The 16,502-nt window shown below is 50.1% G+C and overlaps 1 protein-coding gene across 1 annotated transcript; it reads left to right on the top strand.

Annotated features, from left to right (window-relative positions):
- Positions 1 to 12,455: 12,455 nt before the first annotated feature.
- On the top strand, positions 12,456 to 14,418 carry SOX11 (SRY-box 11). Its single transcript, XM_003798565.2, has one exon. The coding sequence runs from the start codon at positions 12,525 to 12,527 to the stop codon at positions 13,848 to 13,850; it is 1,326 nt and encodes a 441-aa protein (XP_003798613.1). The 5' UTR covers positions 12,456 to 12,524; the 3' UTR covers positions 13,851 to 14,418.
- The last annotated feature ends 2,084 nt before the right edge of the window (positions 14,419 to 16,502 follow it).

Raw genomic sequence — 16,502 nt, forward strand, 5'->3', positions numbered from 1 at the left:
GTGCATGGAGCTGTGCTCAAACCTGTAGCGTGCATGGAGCTGTGCTCAAACCTGCAGCGTGTATGGAACTCTGCCTCAAACCTGCAGCGTGCATGGAGCTGTGCTCAAACCTGCAGCGTGCATGGAACTCTGCCTCAAACCTGCAGCACGCATGGAACTCTGCCTCAAACCTGCAGCGTGCATGGAGCTGTGCTCAAACCTGCAGCATGCATGGAGCTGTGCTCAAACCTGCAGCACGCATGGAGCTGTGCTCAAACTCCGACGGTGTCACACCCAGAATGGCAGTGTTCACACCCTCTAATTATGCCCTTCCAACTAGTAAAGAATATTGCTGTGAAGAATTACATAGTCTGCTTCCTTCTTTAGGCGGCGACCTAGACACCATACGTTTTCTTTGGATTTAATGCAGATCCGTTATGCCTGGGGACGGGGGTGGGGGGGGGTTTGCATAGTTCTCATATTTGCACTTCTGGAAAACACAGTCAAATTTAGACTCAGTTTATGTCAACGGAGTAGGAGTTTTTATATCTGTCATGTACGTGGCCTTCGATATGTAGTCCTCATACCTCTCTAACCATTTTTGTATAGGGCGTGATATGAATCTGCAAAGTGGCTGTAATTAGCATGCATACAGTAAACAAGCTTCGGCTGAGGTAGTCGAGCAAGTAGGCATCTGATCAGGAAATACTATAAATACCTTTCCTTTTATACCTCAGATCCTATTCTTCATGGTCAGAACCAAAAATAGACACAGCAGTAGTTCACGCGTGCTGTCATTTTTACACCCAGAACACCACTAAAGATCTCCTTACCCCCTGCTTACGAGAGGTTAAATGGAGCCAAGTTACATGGTAGTAGAAAGAGCAGAGCTGAATCCTGGGAGAACACCAAGGATGCGCAGACAAACCGCGGCATTCCTCCACGAGAGGGGATGAGCGAGCTGAAGGGGAAGCGTATTTACCTAGCTTGGGGGGAATAGAGAAGATAGTTTAAAGCAGAGAAGAAGTTGTAATTGCCTCTTCCGTAGGGTAAGACACCCCTCCCTGGATTAGACAGATGGGAGGCTTTGACAGGAAATGGCAAGGAAATGTCATGTCCATGCACCCCTGAAAAACTGTGCCTCAAAGTTGTAAGGTCACCTCGTGGGGTACAGGGATTGGGCTTCCACAAGTGTATTTTGAAGGAACCCAATTCCCCGTACTGTGGCACTAAGCAGGGACAGAAATTTCCCCTCTATGACACAGTTACTTCTGTAGGTGAATGAAGTCATCCCCTTTAACTGGCATAAGGTGTCATATTTTTCTCAGAATTTTGCCTGAGACCCCAAAGCCTGAATGGGACATCACAGACCTGTGCAATGTGACGGTGGGATCACGAGACACAGCAACACAGTCCTGCTGGGTGCCAACTGCACCTCCCCGCAGCCACAGCTGCCATCACCTGCTGCCCATAAAAGAGACGTTTAAAATGTCAGTGAAGGAGAACCTGTCTCCTGGAGAGCCGGCGAGGAGAAGGCTCCCTGACTGCTTTAGTCAGCTGGGGCTGCGGCCACTAAGCAGTACACGCAGGCTTGCACAAAAGGCACTGGAGCTTTCACAGGTCTGGAGACCGAGGTCGAGGAGGCCCAGCGTCGGCTCCTTCTGAGGCTGAGAGGAAGGACTTGCTCAGGCCTCTCTCCCGGGCTGGCCAGTGGCCCCCCTTCGCCCTGCCTCTCTCCACACCATTGTTCCCCCTGTGTCTGTGCGTATTCAATTTTCCATTTTTCATAAGGAAATCAGTCAAATTCGGTTGAGCCCACCCTAATGACCTGAGTTTAACTTGATCATCTGCAAAGATTCTACCTCCAAATAAGGAAACACAGTGAGATACCAGGGATTGGGCTTTAACAAGTGTGGTTTGAGGGAACCAAATTCAACCCTTAACAGTCCTTCCTCTTGGCCCTAAAAATCCATGCCCTCTCATCTACAAAATATATTTACCTCATCCCAGCATCTCCAAAGCCCTAACCCAGTTTGAGATCAACTCTAAGTCCCAGATCCCACCTATAGATCTGAACCACATGTGAGTGACACTCAGGGCACAACTCATCCGTGGGCAAAATTTTTGTCCAACTAGGACCTGAAAAAACAGACAGATTTTCTGCTTCTGAAACACAGAGTGGGACAGGCATCGAATAAACATTCCATTCCAAAAGGGGGAACTCAGAAGGGGAAGAGGGAACACCAACTCCAAGCAAGTCCACGTCCTATCAGGGAATTCCCTGAGACAAGAAGGCCTGCGGGTAATCCTCTAGGGCTGGATGCTCTGGCCTCCAGCTGTCCAGCTGCCACACCCTACAGCCCTTGTCTAGGAGCCCAGGCTGGCCTGCTCCAACATGTGGTTGCCAGCCTCAACCTGGGGTGTGGGTCATTCAGGGAGTTGGGGCACAGAGACCACAGTGAGACTCTCACCAAGACACATGAAGGCTGGGGCCTGGCCGGAGCCTTTCCAAGAGGAGAGAGAGGAGATGGCTCTTCCAGGATCTGAGGGAGCAAGTGCTCCAGGGGTGTCAGTGTGTCAGAGGAAGATGCAAGAAGGAGGCTGGGAAAGAACCGCCCTGGAGGGACCCTGTCCCAGCAGGCTGTGTCACACGTGGTGATATCAGAGCAGTGGAGAAGGACCTGAGGGGCCATCTGCAGAAGGCATCCATCCCCTTTGGAAGGGGAGGGGCCAGTGACCCACAAAAGGGTCCCAGCTGCTGAGTCCCGCAGGTCAGAGGGCACCAAGCAGCCCAGTGGGAAGCACAGCAGCACAGCCATGCCAGGATGACCTTGACCCCTTGGTGTCCTCAACGTTCTCCACCCTGGGGCGCAGGCAGTCAGAGGGCAGTACTGAGAGCCAGGGGTGCAAACACCCACAACTGCCACCGTGGCTGTAAACGATGGTGAGCCTGAGCTCGGTCTGAGAAAGGAGCCCTGGGTACGTGGGAGGAGAATCCCAGAGCTGTGTCCTGGTCACAGCCTACCCCCCTGCGCCCCGGGGGTGCAGCATTCACACATCCAAGTGCAGACACAAATGGTGCTCGGAAACAAAGGAAATCGTGTCCGTTTTTCATTATGATGTTGACTGCTGCTGTGGGATAAAACTAATGAGGACTACGACACCATCCTGGGCTGAAAGGAGAGACCGAGACTAGAGGAGGTGGTGGGTCCGCGGGAGACTTGGAGCTCGTCTTACTGGCTGGTTTCTGCAGTGAATGCGTGCTGCCTTCACAGGGAGCAAGGAAAGATGAAGACCATGAAGTACCAAAGTCACGATTCCATGGCTATATTTTAAACAACAGTGAATTCCCCCACCCCAAAAATGGATTCATAGACTTAAGAGGATGAAACTAAAGTAATTTTTGCCAGTCGATGAGTCTGTAAGAGCAGCATTTTTAGCAGCAGACAAATGACAAAATATTAAGACCAGAAATGACCTTGGAAGGCATCTAGTCCAAAACTTTCCAGTTACAGATGAGGAAACTAAGGCCTGGGGTCACTGACCACTGGTCTCAGGATTGCATTTCGGACCCTGATTTATGTCAGGACTGGGGCAGGGGGCAGCTGGGCAGCTGCACAGGTGTCCCTAGGGCAGGAGAGAGGCAGGTCCCCTTGCTGCCCATTCTCCTGTCCCCGGCCAGTAAATGTCCTTAATTTCATTTTTGCGTAGTAACTAATACTGACACGAACAATGACCACAGACAGGTAGAATTTTCAAGTAAATGCTTCTCCAAGGAAGTTCACTCTGTTTTTTGTTGTCACTATAATTACTTAGAAGTTAATAATTACTTATGCTTCACCCAGCTCTGCCTCTACAACTGGGAAAACACAAACAATATAAGTGATATATATGTTTCACAGCAGAGAAAAAAATTTTAGATATTCTGAACATACAAAGATGAGAAACAGAGAGAGACAGAGGGGAGAAAGAGTGATGGATGCCGCAAGGGCCGGGAAACAAACAGAGAAACAGACGAAACCAGCGGACACCTGAGTTCAAGAGTCAATTAAGGAAAGATTTGGTTAATGACAGGGCTCCTGGGTCTGGAGTAAAGCAGTCTGGGTGTAGCCTGGCCACTTTCTCAGAAAGAGTCCTGCTAGGATGTGATCCCATACCAGCCAGGGGAGTGGGAGGGAGACTCTGTATTTGACAAAGCCAACAATCCCCCTCCCTGCCAGGCCTGTCCATGGTCGCCCTCCTCCTGCAGGGGTCCTCACCAAGTACACTCATTTGCTCAGGGGCTCCCTGTCCCCTCTTGGTCTTTGTCGTTCACAATAATGACACAATCATAACTATGGCCATGGGTTGTTTCACCTGAGGATGGCAGCCATGTTGCAGGAAATCAGATTTGGTGACCTTCAAAACTGTGGTTTCACAATTGCCTGCCTATTCCTACAATCCCATAAGCAAACACTCACAACACTTGCTCTCAGCCACACACTCAGAACCGTACACATCTTCTGCAGTGCAGACAACAAAGATGCTGATGGAAGGGGAACCCTGTGCGTAAGACAGCAGCCCTCTCGATGCCGCAGACGGCAGGCATTTGGCCTCTGCTACCTTTCCTGTGAATCAGGACACCCCTGGGGGCTTTTCTGTTATGCCCTGCTGCTCTCTGTGGCTCAGGAGGCAGAGTTAGCACAGCGCGCGCGGGGCCACCTTCCCACGTCCACCCTGTAAGCACCACTCAGCCTTTCCCAGAGCAACGGTGGGTCCCTGGGAGAACAGTGGAGCAGCCTGCACTGGGCAACACGCAGCTCTGGGAGAGAAGATACACATTTTGGGGAAACAGTTATTTAACTTTTTTTTTAAGAAAAAAGGTCCCTGAGCTATCCAGTTGGACACCCTTTCTAGAGCGGGTTTTCCTACAAAAAAAAAAAAAAAAAAGTTGAACAAATTTATTTTTAGTGAAAATAAGGTTTGTTTAAATAGCAAAAAAATATCCAGTTCTAAAAAATGCCTGGTTAATAGGAACAGTGTGAACACCTGAAACAGACTGATCTGAAGCCACAAACATCCTCTTGCTGTTAGCTTCAATTTTATGTGTACATGTTCTGTATATTTGTATGTAAGTGTGAGTGTGTGAGTGCACATGTCTGGGAGTGTGAGTGTGGGAGAAAGTGTGTGTGTGAGAAAGTGAATCTGTGTGTGAGTGTGAGAGAGTGTGTATGTATGTGTGAATGGGTGTGAGAGAGAGAACCCATGTGTGCACTTCAGTGCGTGTTACTGCCGGGTCACGGTCAAAGTCAGCCCCTGCCCTACACTGCTCTGTCTGCTGCTCTGTGTTCTCCTTAATTGTGAGAGAGATGAAACCAGAGAAGCAGAAAGAAAAAAACATGCCTTGCTCGAATTGCAAATCAGAGCGGATTTTTGTCCTAAGGGTAAAGGGCTTCAAGATGCATGTGAAATTGCCAAGTCCCTGTGGCCCAAAGTGCATGATGACTGTAGTGTGGGGACACGGAGACTCATTTGGTGTCAGTTGCTGAAATACGCACAGAATATTGAGGGACCCTAAACAGACACGTCGATGGTAAAACTGAGCAGGTGGAAGGGAATTCAGGAGTCATTTAGGTGAGCGACTGACCGAACTCATTCGGGTGTGGAGCAAATATGAAAATTCTTTCACACAGTAGACATTTCTACAATAATTACTGTGTGCCAGGAACTGTTTTAGGTGCTGGAGGAAGAAAAATTAAAATAACAACTTGGGGTGGCGCCTGAGGCTCAAAGGAGTAGGGTGCCGGCCCTAAATATTGAAGGTGGTGGGTTCAAACTCGGCCTCGGCCAAAAACTGCAGAAAAAAAGAAATTAAAATAACAACAACAGTAATAGCATTCATAAGGATCATATATGCAGCGCTGTCCTAAGCACTTGATATATTCCTAGCCATTAAACAACTCTAAGGGGTGGTTAAGATTATCCTGCTTTATAGATTAGAAAACAGGGCCAGGAAGGGTTAAAAGACACTACCAAGAGAACGAGAAGACAAACCATGGGCCGGGCAAAGTGTCTGCAAAAGCCTCGACTGATAAAGGACTGTTACCCAAAATACACAAAGAACTCTCACCGCTCAACAACAAGCACACAACCTGGTTGAAAAGCGGGCCAAGCATATTAACAGACATATGGCCAAAGAAGCTATATGGTGGGTAGGTCATCCTTTGAAAGGACATTCTGCATCACAAGCCATTAGGGAGATGTCAATCACAACAAGGAGGTACCATCACAGGTCCATTAGGATGGCTGAGATCCAAAACAGAGACAACACCCAATGCTGGCAAGGAGGTGGGGCACCCGGAGCTCTAATCCATTACTGTATGGGGTGCAGAACAGCACGACTACTTTGGGAAAGAGATTGGAAGTCTCTTACGGAACTAAACAAACATCACCTGCTACAGCAATCTCCTTCTTTGATATTGACCCAAGTGAGCTGAAGACTTAAACGCACACAAAATCCTGCACAGGGATGCTTATAGCAGCTTTCTTCATAATCGCCAAACTTGGAAGCGACCAAGATGCCTTTGAGCAGGTGAGTGAATAAACAGTGGGACCTCCAGACAATGGAATATGATTCTGTGCTCAAAGTTGATGAGCTATCCAGCTATGAAGAGACATGGAAGAACTTTAAGAGGGTATTACCAGGTGAAAGGAGCCAACCAAGAAGGCTATATACTGTATGGTGCCAAGGATTTAACCTTCTGGAAATGGTAAGACTATGAGGTAAAATGATCAGGGGCTGCCAGAGGTATGCTAGAGGCTGGAAAGGAAGGAGGGAAGATGAGCAGGTAGAGGGCAGAGGAATTTGAGGGCAGTGAAACTTCTGTGTATGGCATTAAAATCGTGGGTACTCACCATTACATAGTCGTCCAAAGCCACAGAATATGCACCACCAAGAGAGAACCCTACTGTAAACTAAGGACACTGGGTGATGTAACATGTGATGCATGTTGCTTTTCTGATTGTAACCAATGTACCACTGTCCTGGGGAATACTTCCAGTGAAGGGGGCTGTGTATATGTTAGAACAGGAAGTCCGGGGGAATGCTATCTATCATTTGATCTTGCTGTAAACCTCAAACTTCTTGGAGCAACAAGTCTATTGTTTGAAAGAATGATATATCTCATATGAAGATAAGAAGTATTTCAGAGACATCAGGACGGTGGAATTCGCTAGTCAATATTGAGTCAAAAAAGGAAAAAAAAGACATTAGAAACAGATTTTCAATCCAAGACTAGTCTTAGCTCTCAACACCTTAGCCAGTGTTTTTCAAACTTCAAAGGTGGCTTACCAGTAGTGCAATTTAGTGGGGTTGAACTAAGACTTAAAGGCATGGAATGGGACGGAATAAACCCTGAATTGCACACTTAAACATATCAATTTGTAAAACTTTGATTTCTACTTTGCATACAGCAAGTGTGCTATGTCGTATAAAAATGTGCTTTATAAAATAGGTCATGGTCAAAATAAGTTTCAAAGCTTCTGCCCTCTGCTGTACTGCCCTGCTGCCCTGGCTTCAATAGATCATCCTCTTCAGAGGGAGATTTAGGGGGCAAATGAATGAAAAGACCAACAAGACCATTTCAGTGACTGAACTGTGTTCTTAGGAACCTACCTGGATAATGACATTCACTGGTAGGATGTCTGCGGGACCGTGCGTGTGGCTGTGTGTGTGTGATGGGGGCAGAGCTCCACGTCACATGCGCCGCGGAGGGAGGCCTGTTGGAATTGCACCTGAGTTCTGAATGAAACGAGAGCTACCTAAGGAAAGAGCCCGTGAAAGGAAGTTCTAGATCAGTAATTTTCACCAGTGTGCCAGGGCACACCGGGATCTTAGGTGTGCTGCGAACATTTTTAAAGGTCACCAATTAAATTATTTTCAAAAGAAGTTCAAAGCACAGTAGATATATTCTTTTTTTCGGAGCGGGGGATCAACATCATTTAAGCGTGCCACGGAAGTTTATAGGTTCAAATGTGCGGGGAGGTAAACGGAAAACTTGGAAAACACTGTTCTAGATGGACAGAATAAAATGTCAGAGCCCTAATGCCGGGTGAGGAGAACAGAACAGGACAGGACGGGTGTGGAGTCAGGTGCCTGGCAGGTCACAGTCTCTGGGGCGCCTCGGAGACGCCCTGCAGAGACAGCGGCTCAGCATCTGCGAGTGTGGTGAGGGCCCTAGACGGCGCTTCATTTTACTTCCATCCATGTGTATGTCACAAGATTCACCAAGTTAGGGGCGGCGCCTGCGGCTCAAAGGAGTAGGGCGCTGACCCCTGATGCAGAGGTGATGGGTTCAAACCCAGCCCCGGACAAAAACTGCCAAAAAACAAAAAGGAAAAAGATTCACCAAGTTAGAGGCTACGTGCGCGCGCATGCGTGAACTCTGTGCGTTCAGCTTACACTGATTACGCTTCTGGGGTGTATCTACGAAGCAGACAGAAGACCTTCAGATCCCGAGTCAGGATTTAGGTCTGAAGAGACATACAGAGAGACATGAGCAATGAGGAGTGAATCCATTTCCGAAGAAGAAGGAAAGGGAGGAAAGAGGCAGGACTCCTTGGCCGGCCTCCTCAGGAGACCGGGAAACACGCAGGGCTGGAACGCTTCTAAATGCGGCCAGCAGTCAAACGCCCCACATATGTACCCAGTGGTATTTTTAGCATATTATTTGCTTAAAAATGGTTCTTCTTCAGAGAGGAAAAAAACATTTTTATTTATTTATTTAAAAAAAAATTTTTTTTTTTTTTTGAGACAGAGTCTCACTATGTCACCCTCAGTAGAGTGCCATTGGATCACAGCTCACAGCAACCTCAAACTCTTGGGCTTAAGCGAATCTCTTGCCTCTGTCTCCCAAATAGCTGAGACTACAGGTGCCCACCACAATGCCAGGTTGAAACTGGCCACCTCTGGTGTATGTGGTTTGCACCCTGGCCGCTGAGCTATAGGTGCCCGAGCCCATTTTTATTTATTCTGATTGTGCTATAATTTTGTGAGATTTTGGAAACTATCCTCCCTCCTTATATAATAGTCCTTTTACATGAAGTTTTTTTTTTTTTTAAGATGCAACCGTAAAGAGATAATAAACCATAAAAATATAGCTTAGCTATTTGAGACTTTTAACAAATATGACTTGTAAGAGTGAATATTAATTATCCAACAATATTTAACATTAGTAGGAAAACTGCTTAATTATAAATAAGTATATAGACACACAAAAATGAAGTGAATATTATCTCTAAACAAGACGACTGATGGACCTGTGATACACATTTGGTGGTAAAAACCGTCAGATGCATTTCCATTTTACTAAATGGTACTTTCAACAGGAATGTTATTAAAGAAGCCCACATTTTTCGTTTGTAGCCCAGAATTCCTTGAACTAGTTGGTAACTGTGGATGTTGCAAACATGTTTTTCAGGAGTAAATATTGATCCTGTAAGAAGCAAGGTCTCAATTTTTTTTAAGTTATATTTATTTAAAATTTTCCCTTAGGGAACTAAAAGGGAAAAAAAAGACACAGAATAATTATTTAATTTTTTTCTTTCCCCCCTCCAAGGCCCTACTAAGCCTGATCAGATTGGATATGTGGGGTAGATCCTTGTTACAAAACAGCAAGCTAGTCAATTTTTGTGAAAATTGGCTAACCTTGCTGTATGGGGGCGTCTGCTTTTGTGCGCGTCTGCCGACTCCAGCACTCCCAGTCTTTGCAAGGTGTTTATTCAAAGACACATCACACCCTCCCACGCGTTTTTCTTAGCCCCTGTACTCTCAAGACTAGGCAGCATTTCCTAGTCCAGCTTTATTTCCAACAAATCACCCCTTTGAACAGAAATCGTTTATTTGGAAGAGTAGACTTCTCTGATATCTCATCTAAGACCGCACACTATGAGACAAAAAATAGTCCATTATTTTTAGTCCTACTGTATCCAGACCATTCCCATTTAAAGCTAAGCATGGATTTTTCTGTAATGTAAATGCAAAGAATATGGAATTTGCCAAAGATTTTCAAATAAATGTTTTTTTCAGAGTCTAAAATGGTAGGTGCCCTCATACCTTGCATGCAAATAATGGAGCTTAGCTAAAATATTTCAATTCTTCTGTCTAGAGTATGGATCTGTCCTTTGTTGGTGGGACAGGGACAGGGTGCAGATTCAAAGGATTCAAAGTCTACTCCTCCCCCACCCTCCCGTGACGGTCCCAATAGCTAGGAAACGTGTGAATTGAGAGAAAAACAAGGCACACGGCTTGCCTTGGGGGAGTGAAGATGAATTTTCACACACTGCCTTGAGTTTTATCTCCACACATCGAATCACCCAGTGTGAAAGACTAAATTCTGGCAGTTTTGATGCCCCCCAAAATACAAATAAATAAGTTGCCAACATTATTAAGATTTAAGTTGGTTTGAATATTAGAAATATCTGATAGCAGCGTTTTCCTTTAGAAGTGTGGGGGGATGGGGAGTAGCGATGGCGGTGATTTTTTCAAATAATGATCTGTGAAAACATGGTACCATTTCATGATAGTAAAATGCTCAGTAAAGATCCAGTACTTAAGGAAAGTAACAGTATTTGCAGGAAGGTCACCTGAAAGGAAGCAAGTTTAGACAATTTGACTAGTCTTAAATCGCTGACTTCTCCAGTGAATGACTCCGGGCAGTGTCATTGGAACTACTGAAAGTTGCCAGATCCCTAGAGCTGGAGGGCGTGGAGGAGACTAGGAAGACGACAGGCAATACGTAGGAAAAGGCGCTTTCCTCGGAATTGCTCTTAGAATACCCAAAGATGGGTAACAGGGACTAAAGAAACACAAAGAAACACGGATTTCGATCAGCATGGCAAGGCGGACGGGGTCGAAGGCTGCTTTACCTAACTGGCCTGCCCACCGCGAGGTCCCGACTGCATTCCATCCACATAGATGGGGAATATTTAGATTCCGAACTCCAGTGCACCTTATCTTCTTTTCGATTTATGGTGTTCGTCTAAAGAAGGCTTGCTAGCTAGCAACTGCGAGATTTCAAGACAAGGCAGATGGGGAGGGCGCTGGCGCTCGAGGAAGGGGGGAGGGACAGAGAGGAAGAGGAGGACCGGGAAGGAGAAGGGAGGAGGGAAGGGCGGGGGAGAGGGGCGGGAGAGGAGCGGGGTAGGGGACGGGGAGCGGGGAGCCCTCCCCCTCACCAGAGAGGCCTGTGAATGGGAGGGGGTACTGAGCGGCTGGTCCCCGGACCCGCTGAAGAATCAGCCTCGAGAGTGGCCAGATCGAACGCGAGGGCCGGCACCAGCCGAGCCCTGCAGACCGTTACTCCCGCCAGCACCGGGGCGGGGAGGGCGGCCGGGGGCGCAGCGCCGCCAAATCCGCACCGCGACGTCTCCAAACGTAGCCGAGGAGGGAAAACAGACGGAGAAAAAGAACAAAACCGAAAAATGCAAACGGAGGAGGGGGGGAAACGGTCTCCTGGGCTTTAAATTGATTTATTTGCCTTAGAAAAAGGAGAAAGGGAACAAGGGAACTGGGCCCACGTGCCCCGAGAAGGTTGTGGTGTCAAAGCGCCACCTTCCGTCGGCCAGCGGCTCCGCGGGCTTCGCGGGCGGGCTCAGGGCCGCGGGCGCCAGGGAGCGGCTGAGCCTCGCGGGGGGGTTGGGGGGTGCCAGGGGACGGCTGTGTCCACCCTCCGGAGGGCCCGGCGCTGAAGACCCCGAGCTGGCCTGTGCCGGCCGTCTCCGGCTTTGCGCCTTCCCAAGTGTGTGCACGGGGCGAATGAGCGCGCCCGTCTGCGCTCACCGACGGGCCTCCCAGTGACCGGGCACAAAAGGGCACTGGGCCTCTCTCGGGACTTCGTTCTGGGTTGGCACCGGCGCCTGGACTATCCCGGCTCGTCCTGGGATCGCCTGCCCACTGTGGTGCCGTGCGCCACTCCCAAGCATCCCGGGGAGAGGCGCATCTGTGCACACACGCGGATTTTTTAAAAATAACATATTTCTAGACATGCCTCCTCTTCCCCCCACCCCCATCTTTGCAAAGCAGCCCTGAAGGCGGGGCAAAGGGGGCGGGGCCTTCGAGTTAATAAAGGGAGCTAGGCGGAAACCGGCCCCAGCCATTGGCTGGCTGGGCGAGTGATGTCACCCATATGACACCCTGATAACTAGTTGAGAGAGAGCCCTCAACTTTTTGCAGAAGGAGCGCGCGCGCCTGGGAGTGCTCGGGGTCTGGCGCTTGCGGTGGGAGCCACGAGCCGGAGAGAGGGGTCCTGGGCTACCTAGACCGTCGCCGCCGCCGCCTTTCCTGTCGCGGCCGCAGCTCCCAGTGCGCCGGCGGCCATCGCCGCCGAAGCCGCCGCAGCCGCTGTGTGCAGCCTGGAAGGGGGGGCGGGGGGGAGGGGGGGAGCCGCGGACCCAGGGTGCAGAGGACTTTGCAACTTGCCCAGGAAGGTGGAGGGGTGGGAGGGGGAGGGGGACCTCCGCACAAGACCGAGCGGCCCGGGTTCAAGCGCCCAGCCCCGCAGCGGATCATGGTGCAGCAGGCGGAGAGCTTGGAAGCGGAGAGCAACCTGCCCCGGGAGGCGCTGGACACGGAGGAGGGAGAATTCATGGCTTGCAGCCCGGTGGCCCTGGACGAGAGCGATCCAGACTGGTGCAAGACGGCGTCGGGCCATATCAAGCGGCCGATGAACGCCTTCATGGTTTGGTCCAAGATCGAGCGCAGGAAGATCATGGAGCAGTCTCCGGACATGCACAACGCCGAGATCTCCAAGAGGCTGGGCAAGCGGTGGAAAATGCTGAAGGACAGCGAGAAGATCCCGTTCATCCGGGAGGCGGAGCGGCTGCGGCTTAAGCACATGGCCGACTACCCTGACTACAAGTACCGGCCCCGGAAAAAGCCCAAAATGGACCCCTCAGCCAAGCCCAGTGCGAGCCAGAGCCCGGAGAAGAGCGCGGCCGGCGGCGGCGGCGCAGGCGGCGGCGCGGGCGGCGCCAAGACCTCCAAAGGCTCGAGTAAGAAATGCGGCAAGCTTAAGGCTCCCGCGGCTGCCGGCGCCAAGCCTGGCGCGGGCAAGGCGGCCCAGCCTGGGGACTACGGCGGCGCGGGCGACGACTACGTGCTCGGCAGCCTGCGCGTGAGCGGCGCGGGCGGCGGCGGCGCGGGCAAGACGGTCAAGTGCGTCTTTCTAGATGAGGACGACGAGGACGACGAAGACGACGACGAACTGCAGCTGCAGATCAAGCAAGAGCCAGACGAGGAGGACGAAGAGCCGCCGCACCAGCAGCTTTTGCAACCTCCGGGCCAGCAGCCTTCGCAGCTGTTGAGACGCTACAACGTCGCCAAGGTGCCCGCCAGCCCCACGCTGAGCAGCTCGGCCGAGTCCCCGGAGGGCGCGAGCCTCTACGACGAGGTGCGGGCCGGCGCGACCTCGGGCGCCGGCGGCGGCAGCCGTCTCTACTACAGCTTCAAGAACATCACCAAGCAGCACCCGCCGCCGCTCGCGCAGCCTGCGCTGTCGCCCGCGTCCTCGCGCTCGGTCTCCACCTCTTCCTCGTCCAGCAGCAGCAGTGGCAGTAGCAGCAGCAGCAGCGGCGAGGACGCCGACGACTTGATGTTCGACCTGAGCTTGAATTTCTCCCAAAGCGCGCACAGCGCCACCGAGCAGCAGCTGGGGGCCGGCGCGGCGGCCGGGAACCTGTCCCTGTCGCTGGTGGATAAGGATTTGGATTCGTTCAGCGAGGGCAGCCTGGGCTCCCACTTCGAGTTCCCCGACTACTGCACGCCGGAGCTGAGCGAGATGATCGCGGGGGACTGGCTGGAGGCGAACTTCTCCGACCTGGTGTTCACGTATTGAAAGGGGCGCCCCGCTTCTCGCTCTTTCTCTCGGCGGGTGCAGAGCAGGGTTCCTTGGGAGGAAGTCGTGGTGGTCATGATGATAATGGTGTTGATGGTGGTGGTAGGGTGGAGGGGAGAGAAGATGCTGATGATATTTGATAAGATGTCGTGACGCAAAGAAATTGGAAAAGATGATGAAAATTTTGGTGGAGTTAAAGTGAAATGAGTAGTTTTTAAACATTTTTCTTGTCCTTTTTTTGTCCCCCCCCTCCCTTCCTTTATCGTGTCTCAAGGTAGTTGCATACCTAGTCTGGAGTTGTGATTTTTTTTCCCCTCAAAATGTGTTTTTGTAATTACTATTTCTTTTTCCTGAAATTCGTGATTGCAACAAAGGCGGAGGGGGCGGGGCGGGGGAGGGGAGGCAGAACCCGCTCCGGAAGGCGCTGTTTGAAGCTTGTCGGTCTTTGAAGTCTGGAAGACGTCTGCAGAGGACCCTTTTGGCAGCACAACTGTTACTCTAGGGAGTTGGTGGAGATTTTTTTTCTTAAGAGAGCTTAAAGAACTGGTGATTTTTTTTTTTAACAAAAAAAGGGACCATTGCAACTTTTTAATTTAATTTTATTTTTTTGGAGGGAGAAAACTGATGTCTTCTATGCATCCGATTCTTAACAAAACTGCAGGGAGCTTGAAAAAATGCAGACTGTACAAACGCTTACAAAAAAAACTGTGAACTGACTTAAGATCAGAGTTTACTTTTCAGATCAAATTGTTTATGGTTTTACAAATGTGATTTCTACTTGCCAACTTTTTTTTTGTAACTCGTTCCCTTATACCTCCTTGATTGAATACCAGACAGCCTAGACCTCAGTACAAAAGGTATTGAAACATTTTTGATACATAACAGACCTCAGTCTTTTTTAAAAATTAATATATTTTCAGGCGTATTTTTGTACAGTGAAAAGGGAACATTCTTGCTGTGTTTTTTCAGTAAGACTTTCAGGCACTTCTTCCCTTTTGGTTTCTTTTTTCCTCTGTTTTTAGCATGCAAGTATGTTGGTACGTTATGTCCTGGTTTAAAAAGGATTAAAATTTTAAAATAATCCTTGCATCTAAAGGCCTTGTGGTTAAAAAAAAAAAAAGCAAACTTTTTTTTGTACAGCTATAGTAGAGATTTGTTCAATATTTGTAGGTAAAGATTTATTGAAAATGGTGATATAGACCTCAGAGCTGTTATCTTAGTTTAAAGATTGTATATGTACTGTACTATAGTAGGACTTTATGTATCTCATACGCTGTGATGTGGATGGGGCCCCAGATGGAAGGTTTGAAACTGGATTCTCGATTTTTAGCAAAAAAGGAAAAAAAGGCACATAGTTTAAAAAGTTTCTCATTTTGTGCAATATAATCTAAATAAAGTACAGACCATCTGCATACTTTGTAGCAAATGGTGGCAAAGCAGACTCAATGCACTGTCGACATCATCGCCTGTTTTTTTTTGTTTTTTGTTTTTTGTTTTTTTTTGTGCTGGAAGTCTGTATCTTGACAATTTTAATAAATCAGCTGGAACTGATAGAAACTTGCATGGCCAATAGTCTCTCTAGAAGTCAAACTGGAGGTCCTGGTGTCGCAGCGCATTCGGTCATGAGGCCGTTGTGTGCGTGGTGGGGGGTGGCGGAAGGGAACTCTACATTTTCGGGGGGTGAAGCTCAGTGGCAGTGGAAAGTGCTCAGTTGGCAGGCAGGTTTCCTTTTCCTCCTTCTCTCGCTAGTTGTGAAAGACTAGGGTAGAGTGTTCTTTCTTTCTGCCTTCCCCGTCCATCCTTCCCGCATTTCCTTCCTCACCACCTCCTCTCCCCACCCACCCTAGCGGGCGGGCTGCGCCAAGAGGCTCTGGAAGGTGGCCTGAGAGGGGCGGCCATCTCGCGCGGTCGGAGTCCTGCGCTCGCCGGGGCTCGTGCGTTCCCCTGGGCGGGCCGCACGTACCGGCTGCGCTTTGCTGTGACAGCCTCCCCGAGCTGGGAGCACTCCTCTCCTCAGCGGGCGGACACAGCCGTTTCCAGTTTTGAATTTTCCCCCTCTTATTTTCCTTTTTATGTTTTGGTTTTTTGTTGTTTTTAACGCTGCATCTTCGCGAGTTCGCAGAGGTAGATGCTAGGAGAAAAGCGGCTTCAGTTTTTGACCTGTAGCGGTGAAGGGTAAAAGAGAGGGAGGACAGGGGAGAAGTTGTCGGTGTCTGACCTTCCTCGTCCCCCGGGGCCGTGGAACTCGGAGAGCTCAGCCCGGCAGAGGGATGGGGGACAGAAGAGCGCTGGGCGCAGCGAGACTGAGGCTGTGAGCAGGAGGCAGGCTGGCCTAGGGCGGCCGGAGGAACATGCACGGCCACCCAGCGATCCGAGACGCGGCCTCCAGGGTGCCAAAGCTGGCCGCGCCACGGGTTGTGGGGCGAAGGCACTGGGGTGGCTGAGGCAGAGCCCCTCCTCCCCGAGCCTGGCATTCCTGGCCTTGCCATCGCGTGCGCCTGGGCGCACCAGGCCCTGGAAACGCGGGACTGGCAGGGAGCGTCAGGGTGGGTGGAGGAAAGCAATCCCTGGGGAAGGCGGCTGCCGCACCCGCGCCCCACAGACCCTCCCGGGGCCCTCGGCGCACGCCAGCTCGGGGGCTGCCCCGGAACC

The sequence above is a fragment of the Otolemur garnettii genome, unplaced genomic scaffold (genome assembly GCF_000181295.1).
Source record: "Otolemur garnettii isolate 467f Iridium unplaced genomic scaffold, OtoGar3 scaffold00139, whole genome shotgun sequence".
NCBI lineage: Eukaryota > Metazoa > Chordata > Mammalia > Primates > Galagidae > Otolemur > Otolemur garnettii.